Source organism: Oncorhynchus gorbuscha, linkage group LG07 (genome assembly GCF_021184085.1).
Source record: "Oncorhynchus gorbuscha isolate QuinsamMale2020 ecotype Even-year linkage group LG07, OgorEven_v1.0, whole genome shotgun sequence".
NCBI classification, from domain to species: domain Eukaryota; kingdom Metazoa; phylum Chordata; class Actinopteri; order Salmoniformes; family Salmonidae; genus Oncorhynchus; species Oncorhynchus gorbuscha.
The window spans coordinates 38,810,069-38,829,460 of record NC_060179.1 but is presented as its reverse complement, the minus strand read 5'-3'; the positions used below and the strand labels follow the sequence as shown (position 1 = coordinate 38,829,460).

The window sequence follows — 19,392 nt, the reverse complement described above, 5'->3', positions numbered from 1 at the left end:
TTGATTTTATAGTATATTTAAAGGTTACAGTATGTGCCCATTTGTAGCTTCATTTAATTTGCTGACTACAGTATTTCTACCTACACAACATGGCCAAATGTATGTGGACACCTGCTCATTCCATTCCAAAATCATGGGCGTTAATATGGAGTTGGTCCCCCCTTTGCTGCTATAACATCCTCCACTGGGAAGGATTTCCACTAGATGTTAGAACATCGCTGCGGGGACTTGCTTCCATTCAGGCACGAACATTCGTGATGTCGGGCACTGATGTTGGGCGATATGGACTGGCACCCAGGGGGCATTCCAATTCATCCCAAAGGTGGCATCTGCCAAACCCAGATTCAGCCATTGGACTACCAAATGGCAAAGCGTGATTTTATCACTCCAGAGAATATTTTTCCACTGTTTGGGTTCAATGGTGGCGAGCTTTACACAACTCCAGCCAATGCTTGGCATTGCACATGGTGAACTTAAGCTTGTGTATGCGCAGCTGCTTGGCAATGGAAACCCATTTCATGAAGCAAACAGTTCTTGTGCTGATGTTGCTTCCAGAGACAGTTTGGAACTCGGTAGAGTGTTGCAACACATGACAGCACTCTGCAGTCCCATTCTGTGAGCTTGTGTGCCCGACCACTTTTCCGCTTAGACACTTCCACTTCACAATAACAGCACTTAGTTGACCAGGGCAGCTCTAACAGGGCAGAAATTTGAAACTGACTTGTTGGAAAGGTGGCATCCCATGACAGTGCCACATTGGAAGTCACTAAGTTCTTCAGTAAGGCCGTTCTACTGCCAATGTCGGTCTATGGAAATGACATGGCTGTGTGCTCAATGTTATACACCTGTCAGCAACGGGTGTGGCTGAAATAGCCGAATCCACTCATTTGAAGGTTTGTCTATATACTTTTGGCCATGTAGTGTATGAAGTCTATATAATATCTCCATTGCCAATGGTACAATTTACTATTTACTTTGATGATGATTATAAGAAGAAACTCCTTCAGCTCTTCCTCTGGTAGAGATTTGAAATGAAGCTAAATCAAACATTGGCAGCAGACTCCCAACTCGTGTTCCATCCTGACTGACCGTCACCATCAGTGTGTGTAGCTATGGTCCAGATCCATGGCTGAGGCTGACGCTGTGCCTGTGGTCTGACCTGCTCTATTTATTCTCAGCTCTGTTCTGTGCGCCTGTGTCCCAAATGGCACTCTATTCCATATATAGCGCTCTACTTTTGATTGTGTTACTGGTCAAAGTAGTTCACTATACAGGGAATAGGTTGCCATTTCACACTTTTGGAGGATACACACTAAACCCAAACATGGAGTCGTCTAAGCATCCAGACCTTCCCGGCGCTCAGATTGGCTCCTTGTAGAATAGGAGCAAGATTCCAAATTCTAAACAATGGACCTAGTCTAGGTTCTGACTTTATGACTGAGCTGAGACCATATCCATCTCTCACAGCTCGTTGTCATTGATCCAATTGACCTCTTATTGGACAGGTGGCTCAAACAATCCACTGTGCGTGCTGTATTACGTGTGTCTCTGTGTTATACAACCATGGCCACTTGGCAGAACCAAGACTAACATCTCCCCCCCCCCTCCCCCCCAGGCTGGCCCTGTTGAAGAAGAGTGGCGAGGAGGACTGGAGGAACAGGATTAATCGGAAGCAGGATGTGGTTAAGGTGGCCGTTTCAGAACGTCACGCTCAGCTATGGGAGGTGGAGCAGAGCTTCAAGAAGAAGGTAACCTGACTCACTACTGTATATACTCTACGGTACGCTCCTTTATCAACAGAAAACTATACCCCTACTAAAGACTTTTCACAAGCACATGGTTAAAGTATTTTGTCCGACACTTATGTAATGAACGAGTCAATCAGGCAGTTAAGGCATATTTTGGGGGGAAATCACAAACACCTTCATTTGCTTTCTACTTTTCCAATCAAGGAATCCCAAAAGGGGAAATTGTAAGAACACTTGCCTGAATGAATGAATCCTTTTGCCATGTGCAGATGTTGTCGCTTCTTTCAGCTATCGCCTTTAGACACCTTTAACTGGTATCAATGAACCATAAATAAAGTAAAATTGTTGGTTTAATATGAACTCGTTGTAAATTCATATCAAGACACAGTTGTGGATATCTCTAGACAGAGGGGTTGTGTATTGTCATCGATATTGTGTGGGTGTGTCTGTATGTCTTTTCCTTTTCATCTCAGTCATGTTAGAATCACTTATAAAGCATGCTTCTTATCATGCTTATAAGCTTATTGAGGCCAGAATTGCTGTGCATATCTTAAACTGCACTTACAGTCAAATATGATAGTCATTGGTGGTTATTTTGATTTTGGAAACGAGTAGTAGGCCTATATCAGTAGTACTGTATTTACACTGTTTTACCATATTCTGTAAGCCATTTAGACAAGGAACTTAGGCTATCTCACCATGTGTGTATTCTGAAGACATTGTACAGTAGTTTTCAAGTAAATGTAATACTAAGAAGACCAGATTAAGTTTGGCATCATTTCCTTAAATCCGGTATTCTGGTCAAGATAACTTCCTGAGCAGTATCAGGAATTGGATTAATTGATATCACATATCCATTGTGGTTTTGCACATTTATTTGGCAGGCATGAAGTGTAGGATATGAATCTAATGCATGTTTGTTGTCATTTCTGTACCTTGTCTTTAGCCTACAATAACCAATGCATGTTCTATGTCATTTCTCCTATTCTATCTATTTGTCTTCCTTCTGTTTGCGTGTATTTCTTACATTCAAAATAAACCTTTTATTTCAAATTTCTGCGTGCGCACTGTAGTTATGTTTGCATGAGGGTTTTTAAGTGGTGTGGGGAGATTTTTTACACTTTACCTCTCTGTTTAGAACTATTCACAACCTCGCCTATTCTCTGTCCTATCACCGAAGCAGAAATAGCATGTTTTGTTTTGGCTCACCAATCCAATTTTTTTTTTCGTTGCTTTGGTCAGTTTTAATTTTTTATTTTTTCACAGTACAGGTGTAATTGACATAACTGAATGAAAACATTCCTCAGTGTTCCACGTGGTAACCTCTGCCGAGTCGCCAACAACTGGATGTTCCGGTTTCAGGGGAAATGAAAAGAGAGCCTGTGACTCGACTTCCGCTTTCGGCGACACTCCCTCTTAACTCCTCCTCCACATTTACCGGATTGGTGGAACAGTGCAGAAGAGAAACTCCCCTGACAGTTCTTTTTTTTCTCTCGTCAAGACCAGTATATAGGGGAATTAGTTTTAGGCGTTTCTTTTACGCCTACTATGATAGATTACACATGCGATGACAGCTGCCATCTATCAAGTTATGACAGCCTCTGAAGATTTTGCGATAAACTTGATTTCCTTTCCCCCTTGTGAAACCAAAAGGAGGCTGTTGTCAGGCCTGAGTCATCTGTATTTATCATGCGTCTTATAGTAGGAGTGCTCTTTTAGAGTAAGTTTCCCCTTTAAATCATAATGAACAAGATTACACGGGGGTGGGTCTGATCCGAGGTCGACACTCCTACTCTGAGACTCTTTATGAATATGGGCCCTGATCTTTTAACTCTGTAGAGTAAGATAAGAACGGTGAGGAAACTAAATGTATAGGATCAAAGCATAAAAGAGAAGAGCAGTGAATCAACAGAAATACTCCCGTCTTAGGGCTTCAAATGAGGTCAAGGATGGATGTTTTTGTTTTAACCTCCTATTCAGCTTGGCCAGGAGGCTCAATCAAAACCATGTCCCTCTGATGTCAAAGGAGATATACTGTAGCCTACAGTACAGTAGGAATTAGAAATCAGGAAAGGCAACCCCTTTATGAGATTCTTTTCTAGGATGTCATTGTCCATGCTTATTAATTTTAAGAGTTTGAACTACATTGAATCATTGCTTAAAATGTTAAAGGTACAGCTCACAGCAACTTCAGGGACTCAACTGAAAGTGGAAAAAAAGTGGTGATCCTAAAAACATTGTTTAAATCAGGGGTTCCCAACCTAAGGGGCATCGCCCCCCCCATACGGTATATGTGTATGCGTCTTGATTTGATAGATTGAGAATGTGTCTCTGATAGGTGACAATTGATCGAATCACTTTCTCTAAAAGAATATGTGTCATTTAATTAAGTGTTCATAAAAGTGATCATAAAAGATTTGGTAGTGGAATAACATTTGGAGGAATCCGCTCTAGACTTTTCTTCGTCTTCGAACCTAAAATGTGTCATTAAACTTGTTAAACCACGTAAAATTGCAGGAAATGAGCTTCGTTTTCCTAGGTCCCTTAAATTAAAAAAAATAATAATAACGCTGGTGTTTGTATTTAATATAGGGAGAGGGAAGGATTGGGAACCCCTGGTTTAAATGACACCTGACAAGAATATAGCTTGTATTTCAAAGTCAACATCTCAATAGTCAGTTAAGGTTTATAGGGTGCTGAGGTAGAGGTTGATGTTTTAGCTTAGCCTCAGCCAATCGGATGACAACTTAGTCTACAGCCAATACTTGTCCTTTTTCTCCTGGTTGTCCTTCTTTAGGAAGAAGGGATGCTGATTAATGAGTTGGCTGTGTCTGATCAGCTCTGGGTAAGACCAGTGTGTTATAGCGGGGAACCTAACACATACCCTGGTGTGTTGTTGGTATGGTGTTTTATACACAGTAGTATTGATGCTTGAGGGGGTAAGGCACTAATGACAGGGGTGTGGTCTCTTTTTTTACATAGGGTGGCAAAATTCCGGTAACTTTACCAGGTTTTCCAGAAATCCTGTTTGGAGGATTCCTGTATTTATTATTCCCACCTGATTTGGGAAATCTTCCAACTTGGATTTCTTGAAAAACCTGGGAATTTGGATTAAGTGTCCAGAAATGTGCAACCCTATCAATGTTTTAATTTATTACCATGGTGATGGTGTGTTGTCATATTGACCTGGTCAAATTCATTCCTGCTGCTTATCAGATGTCGTTAATGTGGTTGTTGCTGTAGCTTCAAGTCTCAAGGCTTTTTGTGTAAAGTGGTGATGGCATGGCTTTGCATCCCAAATAGCCCCTTATTCCCTATAAAGGGCTTTTGCGAGGGTCAAAGGTAGTGCACTATGTAGAGAATAGGGTGCCATTTGGGTTGCAGCCTTGGTTTCAGGCGTAATTCTGAAACGAATTCACCAGCTCGTAGTCCCTGTCTATACAGACATTTAAATCCAGACTCATAAACTGCATGACATTGTTTGTGTTGAATGAAGTTGTGCGGGCAGGCTATGACAACAATCCACATTTACCTTTGTCAAAGTACAGTTGCATATTGGGTTGGCGGTATCCCGGTTTTTCCATCTAATGTTTATTCCCCTCTGTCATTGATTCTTCCGTTTGACCTTTCTGTCTGTGACTTCCTTGGCCCTCCCTCCGTAGGAGCCGGTCTTTACCTCCACTTTCTCTCCTCCTGATCTCCCTGACAATGATATTAGTCACTGTCTTGATCAGTACAGCCAGGTGAGATCAGGCATCCAGTTTGATGACCTGGATACTATAGCCAGCCTGCATAGCCTACCTACCTGCTTTATGCAGTTAGTGTTATTGAGTAGTAATGTGCTTAGTATCTACACCAAATATCATGCATGCATCTGTAGGCTTTGCATGGTAAGCTCATCTACTATATGGATGCATAGCATTCACTATATCCATTACTGTATACTCTCTCAAAAAAAGCCCAGGCCTGTTTTTTTGTTTGTTGCTGTGAGCTTGTGTGTTAAATCCGCTACCCTGCAGTTCTATACGGTCTCTATAGTTGTCCTTACTCCTAAAGTGCTATCCATATGTCTGCAGGCATTGTAATGATGTTGCTCTGCTGCTGCTCTCCCTGTCCTACCACCACAGCACAATACTGAGGCAACTTTTTTTCATGGCCTATTTAAAAACATGCCTACTCTTCCAAACGCCTAGTTCTGCCAATGAAGAGCATGGTTATTTATAATCTACTATAGATTTGACGGTCAGTGCTTCTAGAGCTCTGGTTCTATGGATCTGTAGCTTTGACGGTACATAGCCTAGTTGCGTGATAGCTGTGATGCTACATACAGTACCATTTTGGTTATTCCAAGGTTTTGCTTTTTTTGTACTATTTTCTACATTGTGGAATAATGGTGAAGACATCAAAACTATGAAATAACACATATGGAATCATGTAGTAACCAAAAAAATGTTAAGCAAATCAAAATGTATTTTAAATTCTTCAAAGTAGCTACCCTTTGCCTTGATGACAGCTTTGCACACTCTTGGTGTTCTCTCAACCAGCTTCATGAGGTAGTCACCTGGAATGCATTTCAATTAACAGGTGTGCCTTGTTAATTTGGAATTTCTTTCCTTAATGCGTTTGTGCCAATCAGTTTTGTTGTGACAAGGTATGGAGGCATACAGAAGATAAGTCCATATTATGGAATGAACACCTCAAATAAGAAAAGAGAAATGACAGTCCATTATTACTTTAAGACATGAAGCTCAGTAAATCTGGAAAATGTCAAGAACTTTTAAAGTTTCTTCAAATGTGGTCGCAAAACCATCAAGCGCTATGATGAAACTGGCTCTCACGAGGACCGCCACAAGAAAGGAAGTACAAGAGTTACTTCTGCTGCAGAGGATAAGTTCAGGATAAGTACTAGCCTCAGATTGCAGCCCAAATAATTGTTTCACTGAGTTCAAGTAACAGACCCATCTCAACATCAACTGTTCAGAGGAGAGTGCGTGAAATCAAATCAAATGTTATTTGTCACAACAGGTGACCTTACAGTGAAATGCTTACTTACAAGCCCTTAACCAACAATGATTCTAAGAAGTTAAGAAAAATAAGTGTTAAGTTAAAAATAGACAAGTAAAAAATGTAATAAATAATTAAACAGCAGCAGTAAAATAACAATAGTGAGGCTATATAAAGGGGGGGACCTATTCCAGGGTCCATCAAAAGTAGTGCTCTATACATTGCATTCTGACCCCTTGACTTTTTCCACATTTTGTTACAGCCTTATTCTAAAATAGATTTTTTTTTAAATCCAATCTACACAAAATGCCCATAATGACAAAGTAAAAATAGGTTTTTATACATTTTATATATATATATATATATACTGCTCAAAAAAAATAAAGGGAACACTAAAATAACACATCCTAGATCTGAATGAATGAAATATTCGTATTAAATACTTTTTTCTTTACATAGTTGAATGTGCTGACAACAAAATCACACAAAAATTATCAATGGAAATCAAATGTATCAACCCATGGAGGTCTGGATTTGGAGTCACACTCAAAATTAAAGTGGAAAACCACTCTACAGGCTGATCCAACTTTGATGTAATGTCCTTAAAACAAGTCGAAATAAGGCTCAGTAGTGTGTGTGGCCTCCACGTGCCTGTATGACCTCCCTACAACGCCTGGGCATGCTCCTGATGAGGTGGCAGATGGTCTCCTAAGGGATCTCCTCCCAGACCTGGACTAAAGCGAGACATGATGTCCCAGATGTGCTCAATTGGATTCAGGTCTGGGGAACGGGCAGGCCAGTCCATAGCATCAATGCCTTCCTCTAGCAGGAACTGCTGACACACTCCAGCCACATGAGGTCTAGCATTGTCTTGCATTAGGAGGAACCCAGGGCCAACCACACCAGCATATGGTCTCACAAGAGGTCTGAGGATCTCATCTCGGTACCTAATGGCAGTCAGGCTACCTCTGGTGAGCCCCCCAAAGAAATGCCACTCCACACCATGACTGACCACCGCCAAACCGGTCATGCTGAAGGATGTTGCAGGCAGCAGAACTTTCTCCACGGCGTCTCCAGACTCTGTCACGTCTGTCACGTGCTCAGTGTGAACCTGCTTTCATCTGTGAAGAGCACAGGGCGCCAGTGGCGAATTTGCCAAACTTGGTGTTCCCTGGCAAATGCCAAACCTCCTACACGGTGTTTGGCTGTAAGCACAACCCCCACCTGTGGACGTCGGGCCCCCATACCACCCTCATGGAGTCTGTTTCTGACCGTTTGAGCAGACACATGCACATTTGTGGCCTGCTGGAGGTCATTTTGCAGGGCTCTGGCAGTGCTCCTCCTGCTCCTCCTTGCACAAAGGCGGTGGTAGCGGTCCTGCTGCTGGGTTGTTGCCCTCTATGGCCTCCTCCACATCTCCTGATGTAGTGGCCTGTCTCCTGGTAGCGCCTCCATGCTCTGGACACTAGGCTGACAGACACAGCAAACCTTCTTGCCACAGCTCTCATTGATGTGCCATCCTGGATGAGCTGCACTACCTGAGACACTTGTGTGGGTTGTAGACTCCGTCTCATGCTACCACTAGAGTGAAAGCACCACCAGCATTCAAAAGTGACCAAAACATCAGCCAGGAAGCATAGGAACTGAGAAGTGGTCTGTAGTTATCACCTGCAGAACCACTCCTTTATTGGGGGTGAATTGCTAATTGCCTATAATTTCCACCTGTTGTCTATTCCATTTGCACAACAGCATGTGAAATGTATTGTCAATCAGTGTTGCTTCCTAAGTGGACAGTTTGATTTCACAGAAGTGTGATTGACTTGGAGTTACATTGTGTTGTTTAAGTGTTCCCTTTATTATTTTGAGCAGTGTATATACAGTTGAAGACGGATGTTTACATACAGCTTAGCCAAATACATTTCAACTCAGTTTTTCACAATTCCTGACATTTAATCAGAGTAAACATTCCCTGTCTTAGGTCATTTAGGATCACCACTTTATTTTAAGAATGTGAAATGTCAGAATTATTTTATTTTATTCATTTCAGGTTGTATTTCTTTCATCACATTCCCAGTGGGTCAGAATTTTACATACACTCAATTAGTATTTGGTAGCATTGCCTTTAAATGGTTGAACTTGGGTCAAACATTTCAGGTAGCCTTCCACAAACTTCCCACAATCAGTTGGGTGAATTTTGGCCCATTGCTCCTGACAGAGCTGGTGTAACTGAGTCAGGTTTGCCCACAAATGTTCTATAGGATTGAGGTCAGGGCTTTGAAATGGTCACGCCAATAGCTTGCCTTTGTTGTCCTCAAGCCATTTTGCCACAACTTTGGAAGTATGCTTAGGGTCATTGTCCATTTGGAACAACCATTTGCGACCAAGCTTTAACTTCCTGACTGATGTTTTGAGATGTAGCTTCAATATATCCACATAATTGTCCTCCCTCATGATGCCATCTTTTATGTGAAGTGCACCAGTCCCTCCTGCAGCAAAGCACCCCCACAACATGATGCTGCCACCCCCGTGCTTCACGGTTGTGATGGTGTTCTTCGGCTTGCAAGCCTACCCCTTTTCCCTCCAAACATAACAATGGTCATTATGGCCAAACAGATACATTTTTGTTTCCTCACACCAGAGGACATTTCTCAAAAATGTACGATCTTTGTCCCCATGTGCAGTTCGAAACCGTAGTCTGGCTTTTTTATGGCGGTTTTGGAGCAGTGGCTTCTTCATTGCTGAGCTGCCTTTCAGGTTATGTCGATATAGGACTCGTTTTACTGTGGATATAGATACTTTTATACCTGTTTCATCCAGCATCTTCACAAGGTCCTTTGCTGTTCTGGGATTGATTTGCACTTTTTGTACCAAAGTATATTCATCTCTAGGAGACAGGACGCGTCTCCTTCCTGAGCGGTATGACGGCTGCTTGGTCCCATGGTGTTTATACTTGAGTACTATTATTTGAACAGATGAACGTGGTACCTTCAGGCATTTGGAAATTGCTCCCAAGGGTGAACCAGACTTGTGGAGGCCTACAATTTTATTTATGAGGTCTTAGCTGATTTCTTTTGAATTTCCCATGATGTCAAGGAAAGCGGCACTGAGTTTGAAGGTAGGCCTTGAAATACATTCACAGGTACACCTCCAATTGACTCAAATTATGTCAAATTGCCTATCAGAAGCTTCTAAAGCCATGACATAATTTTCTGGAATTTTCCAAGCTGTTTAAAGGCACAGGCAACTTAGTGTATGTAAACTTTTGACCCACTGGATTGTGATACAGTGAAATAATCTGTCTGGAAACAATTGTTGGAAAAATGACTTGTGTCATGCACAAAGTAGATGTCCTAACCGACTTGCCAAAACTATTGTTTCTTAACAAGTAATTTGTGGAGTGGTTTTAATGACTCCAACCTAAGTGTACGTAAACTTCCTACTTCGTGTGTGTGTGTATAAAAAGTAAGTATTTTGACCCTTTACTCAGTACTTTGTTGAAACAACCTTTGGAAGCAATTACAGCCTCGATTCTTCTCGGGTATGACACTACCAGCTTGGCACAGCTGTATTTGGGGAGTTTCTCCCATTCTTCTCTGCATGTCCTCAAGCTTTGTCAGGTTGGATGGAGAGTGTCGCTGCACAGCTATTTTCAGGTCTCTCCAGAGATGTTCAATCAGGTTCAAGTTCAGACTCTGGCTGGACCACTCAAGGACATTCAGAGACTTGTCCTGATGCCACTGCTGCATAATATAATAATAATATAATATATAATATAATAATAATATAATAATATAATATATGCCATTTAGCAGACGCTTTTATCCAAAGCGACTTACGGTCATGTGTGCATACATTCTACGTATGGGTGGTCCCGGGGAACGAACCCACTACCCTGGCGTTACAAGCGCCATGCTCTACCAACTGAGCTACAGAAGGACTGCATTGTCTTGGCTGTGTGCTTGGCTGTGTTGTCCTGTTGGAAGGAGAACCTTCTCCCCAGTCTGAGGTCCTGAGTGCTTTGGAGCAGGTTTTCATCAAGGATCTCTCTGTACTTAGCTCCATTCATCTTTCCCTCTATCCTGACTAGTCTCCCAGTCCCTACCACTGAAAAACATCCCACAGCATGATTCTGCCACCACCATGCTTCACTGTAGGGATGGTGCCAGGTTTCTTCCAGATGTGAAACTTGAAACCAAGATTGAACTATTTGGCCTGACTGTCATCAGACCAGAATATTTTGTTTCTCATGGTCTGAGAGTCTTTAGGTGCCTTTTGGCAAACTGCAAGCGGGCTGTCAATTGTCTTTTAATGATGATGGTTTCTGTCTGGCCACTCTACCATAAAGGCCTGATTGATGGACTGCTGGTTTTGATGGTTGTCCTTCTGGAAGATTCTCCCATCTCTACAGAGGAACTCTGGAGCTCCGTCAGAGTGAGCATCGGGTTCTTATTCACCCCCTTGACCAAAGCCCTTATCCCCGATTGCTCAGTTTGGCCTGGTGGCCAGCTCTAGGAAGAGCTGGTGGTTCCAAACTTCATCCATTTAAGAATGATGGAGGCCACTGTGTTCTTGGGGACCTTCAATGTTGCAGACATTTTTTGGTACCCTTCCCCCGATCTGTGCCTCGACACTTTCGTGTCTCGGAGCTCTACGGTCAATTCTTTCGACCTCATGGCTTGGTTTTGCTCTGATGTGCACTGTCAACTGTGGGACCTTAAAAAAACAGACGTGTGTGCCTTTCTAAATCATGTCCAATCAATTGAATTTACCACAGATGGAAACAGGAGGCACCTGAGCTCAATTTCGAGTCTCACAGTAAAGGGTCTGAGTACTTGTAAATGAGGTATTACTGTTTTTTATTTTTTATAAATTTGCTAAAAATTCTAAATCTGTTTTCATTTTGTCATAATGAGGTATTGTGTGTAGATTGATGACGAAAAAAATATATTTGATCAATTTTAGAACAAGGCTGTAATGTAACAAAATGTGGAAAAGGTCAAGGGGTCTGAATACTTCCCTGAATGCACTGTAGGTAATAGGCTGCCATTATGTACATAGACAATATTTCACATCACTGATTACACCCAGAGTCTCCCTATCCCAATGTCTCTGTGTTCTCCAAGCAGAGGATGGGAGGGGGAGAGGAGACTACGGAAAACCAGAACCAGCCTATCGAGATGTCTATCCATGAGAGGAAGCAGCTGATCGTGGCCCAAGAAGAGGCCTGGAAGTCCAAGGGCCACGGGGCCGCTAACGACTCCACACAGTTTACTGTGGCCGCACGCATGGTCAAAAAAGGTTGGGTCATCTAATGGGCACACTTGCACAAAAACACATGTACAGTATTTGCACATGCATCTGAGCGTACACGGAGCCAGGGTTTGTGTCAGTCAGTGGATAGTGGTCTTCCGTGTCAATTCGCAATTCAGTTACACTCATTCCATTTAACCCTGCAGTTTGTTTTGGCAGCCAGTGCCTAGAATTCTCCCTACAGCCTTCCCAGACCCTCCCAGCTCCCATAGAGTAGCAGCAGTCAGTGTGTATTTCAACCGGGCCGAACAGTATGTGTTTGGTCTCCTATTATCCTGTTAGCAGTGGTACAGAGGGTCTTGGTGGTTCCTGGTTGAGTCAGGTTTACTGCAGATTGAGAATGAGTGAAGTGTGGTGCATTACTGTAAACACTGACTGACAGACAGTTACTCTTACAGTACTACTGTTGCTGCTGGGTGGGTGGCTAGCGTATCGCTACAGTAGCTCAAACACAACATGTATGTGTGAAGGAGCATGACCTACATTACAGTAGTTCATTTACATTATGCCCTAACTTTTCAGATCTCTTCTGTTGTTCCATGTGGTGGAACATCCAATTATATTGTTAATGTCTGTCTATCTGTGTGTGTTTCAGGTCTGGCTTCTCCTTCTGCTCTCTTGAACCCTGTGACGTCTCTCCCTTCCAAACCCAAGAACACCACTCCTGCCATCTCCAAGCCTCTGGAAGGTCCGTAGCCCAATTCAGTTTTTCCCTTTTCTCCCTCACCCTTAGGGATTCAAAAGCATTGGACAGATTGTCTACCATGTTTATTACACATATCCAAAGCTTTAAACTTTTGAGTAGGATTGAACAAGTTCACGTTTTTGTGAGAAGGGTAAAAATCGTAATTGGACAATAACCTCTCTCTCCTCTCTGGTCTATGAGTTACCTTAAAGGGAAACTTCACCCAAAAACTATCTTTCAAAATATAGGAATTATCTCTGTATGATGTATTTTGCGTCACATGATACAAAACCTAGCATCATATGATGCAATATGCATCATAAGGGGATCATTTCTGTATCTTGAAAACTTGATTGCTGACACGCAAAACAGTTTGGGTCTATGTCAACAATGGACTATTGAAACAAATACCAAAATATTGTTTTTGGGTGGAATTTTCCTTTAATATTATTTACAGTAAATAGTATTGACTAGGGGTTAGAACCGGTTCAGGGAACAGAACAGAACCAAAAAAGAACACAAACATTTTAGGAACAGAAACGGAACCTGGAACGAAAGTGATCTCTAGTGTTCCAGAATATAACTTCTATTTTAAGATCTTGAGAACCGGTTAGTCATTTTTTGTTCCAAAAATATGCCTAAGTATAAAATTCTGTAACGTTATAACGTTAGTAATAGCCTAAACATTCCAGTTCACGTTATGTCATTCTGATCAAGCCGAGCCCCCTCCATGTCCACCTCTCTCCCATTTTACATTTTAGTCATTTAGCAGACGCTCCTATCCAGAGCAACTTACAGGAGCAATTGCCCAAGGGCATGTTGACAGATTTTTCTCTGGGATTCAAACAAGCGACCTTTCAGTTACTGGTCCAATGCTCTTAAGCACTAGGCTTCCTGCCGTCGATCTCTCCTCTCCGGTGAGATTTCAGTCGCATCTCACGCATGCATTTATCTGACCAATCAAACATCAAATCAAATCAAATCAAATGTATAGCCCTTCGTACATCAGCTGATATCTCAAAGTGCTGTACAGAAACCCAGCCTAAAACCCCAAACAGCAAGCAATGCAGGTGCAGAAGCACGGTGGCTAGGAAAAACTCCCTAGAAAGGCCAAAACCTAGGAAGAAACCTAGAGAGGAACCAGGCTATGTGGGGTGGCCAGTCCTCTTCTGGCTGTGCCGGGTGGAGATTATAACAGAACATGGCCAAGATGTTCAAATGTTCATAGATGACCAGCATGGTCCAATAATAATAAGGCAGAACAGTTGAAACTGGAGCAGCAGCATGGCCAGGTGGACTGGGGACAGCAAGGAGTCATCATGTCAGGTAGTCCTGAGGCATGGTCCTAGGGCTCAGGTCCTCCGAGAGAGAGAAAGAGAGAATTAGAGAGAGCACACTTATATTCACACAGGACACCGAATAGGACAGGAGTACTCCAGATATAACAAACTGATCCTAGCCCCCCGACACATAAACTACTGCAGCATAAATACTTGAGGCTGAGACAGGAGGGGTCAGGAGACACTGTGGCCCCATCCGAGGACACCCCCGGACAAGGCCAAACAGGAAGGATATAACCCCACCCACTTTGCCAAAGCACAGCCCCCACACCACTACAAACATGTACGTAAATAACTAGCAAGCTTCTCTATCCATGCTAATGGGTCGAGTAAATTAATGAGATGTTCTGTCCAACCCCTGGTTGTGACTGCATTATGTTGTTTGGGGTACTGTCATTAGACACATGCCGACCCAAATGTAAACGCTACTGAGGAGTTCTTGTGAATAATGTTATATTACTCATCTTCATCATAAAATGTGTGTATCAGCCACTCAATATAAAATACACTAGCACTGATATGTCAAGAATCACCTCAACATAATCCAATCACTGCGTAGCTATTGTAGCCTCACGACCAAACTACAGTGCAATACTTATTTTGCCAATGGTAACATTTGGTTATAATCAATTGTCTTTGTTTTTCTTCTTTAAGAAATGGAGGATTTATCTGATACTGAAGGTGTTTTATAAAATTCCTTTTGCTGTTGTGTGTGCATCATATCGCCTGTAATTGTCATGTGTAATCCCTGTGACATTAATCATTGGTGTGGTCATTGTTATCTGGAAACCAATGTCTGATAGAATATGATCCCCGGGATAGTGTTTGGTTGCCCTCAAACTTAAACGCTGTGTTGATGCATGAGACAGATGTCACCTTCATTGCTATTGTGATTGACATTTTTTTTGTGGATGGATGTCTTCTGATTTCATTGAAATGTGAGTCCCAAATGGCACCCTATTCCCGTGCTGACTAAGTGTAGATGTCAGTCTCTCTCCATTCATAGAGTAACTCTTGTGTGTTGCTTTGCAGAGATCGAGGCCAAACCGGACATGAACCTGGAGTCGGACAGGAAACTCGATAAGCTGGACTCTTTCCTGAGCAAGTTGAACAATAAAGGTAAGTGCCTTGTTCCAGTACACTGTCTCAGTCTTTCCCAATTCGCTCCCAACTCTTCCGCTTTGGCACAAACTCTGTGATGTTTGCAGATCTGTAAGGTGGCAGGAATAGGGTGGAAGTTCCGCCCTGTCCAGACCCTACAGATCTGCAAAAATTGAAGATTTAAAGCCAAGGGGGAGGGGTTGGGACTGAATTGGGACCGACGGTCTCTGTCTATCGAGGCCTTAGTGACTGGGTTATGTCTAGGGTTGCAAAACTACAGGTAATTTACTTAAAGTTACTGGAATCTTTGGAATCTTTAAAAACAGACGACTGAGGACATCTTGAGCATAATGTTATGTTACTCATCTTGTCTTCCATGCTTCTCCCGTCAGTGGGCGGCCTGCAGGAATCCACCATCACAGTGACGAAGAAGACGGTCAAAGATGTCATGAATCTGGATGATGAGATGTTCGACAAGTTTTACCGCCACATGGCCGAGATGCCCCTCAACATGAACAGCAAGGTGGACATCAATGACGACTTTGACGACATCTTCGGTGGTACCCAGATGCCCAAGTAAGGATGTGCACACATTCACTCACACACACACAAATACACAGTGCAGAGGTCAGGGGTGAGTCAACACTGTAAAAACCCGGCACCTGCTTTCTGTTGAACCCTAACTTCTGACATAGGCTGACCTCAGCCATGGTGGAGCACAAGCGGTCGGTGCGTCCAGTGCGCAACGTCCAGTCGTCCAGGAACCCTCTGAAGATGCTGGCGGCCAGAGAGGACATCCGACACGAATACACAGAGCAGAGACTCAACGTTGGCCTGCTGGAGAGCAAGAGGATGAAGCAAGAGAAGAGTGAGTACACGAGAGGGAGTACATAGAGCAGGGACTCAACATAGGCCTGATCTAGAGCAAGAGGATGAAGGCTTAGAAGGGTTATGGTTAGTCCACAATAGGATTTTGCCATATTGCTTACCTTATACCTATCCATCCCTTCGGATCTACAAAAGTGCTTGTGGTTGGGGGAGTTTCGGTAACTAGGAATGTGGGGAAAATACGTTTTAGATCTGATTGTGCTTGTATTCAGTTGTAAATGCATTGTCAGTCTATGCAGAGGTGGATGCTGTGTGCTGTGCTTTAAATTGCTTGCTTTACAGTATGTGTGACTGTAGTTGAGACACACACATTAACAGAACCACAACAGCTCTCTGATAAAATATTCTCCAACACTTCCCACACTTCCCACGGCAGCAAACTTTCCAGAGCACACTTTCAATCGTATGTTAATAACTCGCTTCCTTCCTATACTACAGTACCTGAACTGATTAAAATCAGGTTGAATGGGTGAGCTTGAGTGCGGTTGGCAGCTTCAGTAGGTCAAGGAGGAGCTGGTACTCAGGCCTTGTACTGTAGTTCTATTCTATAAATACATTCACACATTGCATTCTGGGATAGCAGACGTAAACCCTGTAAAAGTGACCTATATTTAAATGCCTTGTCTGAGTCCCAAAATGGCACAGTATTCCCGTATTTAGTTCACTACTTTTAACCGGGGCTCTGGTCAAAAGTAGTGCACTTTATAGGGAAATAGAGCGCAATATGGATGCAACCTTGCCTTAATTTCCTGGTATTGTGCAGAGCAATCATTCAAATGTTCACTGTTGTTTTTCTACCGTTATTGATTGAGTAATGTGCTGTGGGCTGGGTTGCAAAACACTCTTTTCATGCCAAAACCAATTGTCTGCATAATTTGCCTTGATAAATGGCCTTGATGTAAACAGGCCATAAATGTCTCAATTCTTGTTGTCTTGGAAAGCTGTGTGTTATTACAATACAATATCAGTACTTGTTGCATTTACATCTTGTCTGTAAGTCAACTGATTTCAGCCAGTATATGGCTGTGGTTTGACTGCACTGTTTGAATGAAATGTTGGCATATTGACAGTTAATTAGAAAACAATGGAATCGTTCCACTAAAACTGTCTGGATAGCTAACAAACATACAATGCCGATAATCTTCAAATTCATTGCGCAGGCAAACCATGGTTGACCAACTGCCATACCATAATGGCTGACCTTTTATAGATGCGGTACAGAGGTCAATCGAAATCAACCGAAACAGTGGAATTACCATGGAAACATGGGGGAAAGATCCCGAGTCTCCTCATTACCCCCCTCCCCGCAAAATGTATACATTTAGGCTATTGTTTTAATGTGTATTTCATATTGTTTTGAGGTAAAGAAATCTGCGTATGTTGCTTGTATGGATGTCAACCCCAACATATGTTCATGTCATCGTTACAAATCAACTGCGGTACAGTTAAGAACGTCTGCGTTCCATTGACTCCTTTACCACATCTATGCCATCATAAGAAGGTTCATTTCCATTCTGTTCTGGTGTTCTGATTCCTAATAATTATATGGTATATTGTATTTCTTTATAACTTCTCTAACTTATGGCTCCATCTCTTTGTTCCAGTGAATAAAAATAGTGGATTCTCTGAGGTGGCTCTGGCGGGTCTGGCCAGTAAGGAGAACTTCAGCAGTGTCAACCTGCGTCGTGTCAACATCTCCGACCAGATGTCCAACAACAGCGCTGTGCCCTACAAGAAACTCATGCTCTTGCAAGTCAAAGGTGAGATGGTCAGATGACCTCTAGACCACTCAACCCCCCAAAGGTACAAGGTCATCAGTCAGTCATGATAAAGCCCAGATTAAAAACCCAGGGAAAGAATGTGGTTATGTCACGTGTGCTCCCTCTCCGGCCTCTAGGTCACCAGGCTGCTCATTATGGGGCACACCTGTCACCATCGTTACGCGCAACAGCGCATTATGACACTCACCTGGACTCCATCACCTCCTTGATTACCTGACCTTTAGAAGTCACTCCCTTTGGTTTCTTCCCCAGTTGTCATTGTTTCTGTTTTATGTCTGTGCGTTGTTTGTGTTTCTTGTTTTGTATTATGTTTTGATTGTTTTATTAAATGATTCACTCCCTGAACTTGCTTCCCGACTCTCAGCGTACATCGTTACAGGTTAGCCTCACACACACACACAACCCTCTAAACAGAAATGTTTACATACTGATTACATACTAGGTATGTAATTCTCACTTTTTATGGGGATATAAAATATTTTCTCCCCAAAGGTTTCTTTACGATATGTATTAGTCTCTATGCCTGACCCTGCATTGTTTTCATAGATTTTTATCTCTTTAGCAGACAAACGCCCCCATTTTAAATGCCTTGGAGTCAAAAGCTAAAGCTAGAAACTCTGGAGCTGATTGGCAGCTTTTCAGGCAGTTGCGAAATAGATGCACCTCCGCAATTAAGAATGCCAAATCAAGTTACTTCTTTTTATCCGACTCTGCTTGCGATCTGTCAAAATGCTGGAAAACAGTTAATGCACTGAGGCGTGGAAATTCCTCTCCTTCCCTGCTTAAGCAAGTTGTCAGACTACTGAGATTTATTTTTATCAGTGGTGCTTTTAATTAGCTTTTTAGAGAAGAGGAGCTCTGTTTTGTCGAGCTGAAATATCTGCCAGGCACACAGAGAGGCCTGTCGCCAACTGGGTGTCAGAAGGGGGGTAAGGAGAAAAGTGGTTGAGTGTAATCCGTATGGCAATGATAGGAGAGACCATGTGAGGATATGACGGAGCCGAGTGACTTGGTGTAAAGAGGACAGGGCCTAGAACCGAGCTTGGGGGACACATGTAGTGAGCGCACGTGGTACAGACACAGATCCTCTCTACACCACCTGGTAGGAGGGACCTGCCAAGAGTGTGCAGTGCCTGAGACGTCCAACCCTGAGAGGGTGGAAAGGAGGATCTGATGATTCACGGTTTTCGAAAGCAACGTATAGATATAGGAAGATGAGAACAGAGGAGCGAGTCAGCTTTGGAAGAGCGGAGAGCTTTTGTGACACATATGACAGTGGTCTTAGTGAGCCGCCTTGAAGACTGACTGGTTAAGGTCATAAAGATCATTCTGAGAGAGATAATGAGAGTGTTGGTCAGAGACAATGCACTCAAGTGTTTTAGAAAGAAAATAAATAAGTGATACCAGTTTCTTGTTTTTGACAGAGTGGTCAAGTGTTGGTTTCTTGAAGAGGGGAGAGATTCTGTCCATCTTAATGTCAGAGAGGATGCAGCCAGTAGTCAGGGATGAGTTGATGAGGAAAGTATGGAATGGGA

At 42.7% G+C, this 19,392-nt stretch overlaps 1 protein-coding gene across 1 annotated transcript in view; it reads left to right on the top strand.

The window, feature by feature from the left end:
• LOC124038988 (supervillin-like) overlaps positions 1-19,392 on the top strand; it is a 106,277-nt gene that overhangs the window by 45,985 nt on the left and 40,900 nt on the right. Inside the window, exons 13-20 of the mRNA XM_046354888.1 lie at positions 1,616-1,748; positions 4,546-4,593; positions 11,876-12,050; positions 12,658-12,750; positions 15,120-15,206; positions 15,581-15,764; positions 15,884-16,056; positions 17,681-17,836. Of these exons, the coding sequence (XP_046210844.1) occupies positions 1,616-1,748; positions 4,546-4,593; positions 11,876-12,050; positions 12,658-12,750; positions 15,120-15,206; positions 15,581-15,764; positions 15,884-16,056; positions 17,681-17,836 (1,049 nt within the window). The remainder of the gene's footprint in view (positions 1-1,615; positions 1,749-4,545; positions 4,594-11,875; positions 12,051-12,657; positions 12,751-15,119; positions 15,207-15,580; positions 15,765-15,883; positions 16,057-17,680; positions 17,837-19,392) is intronic.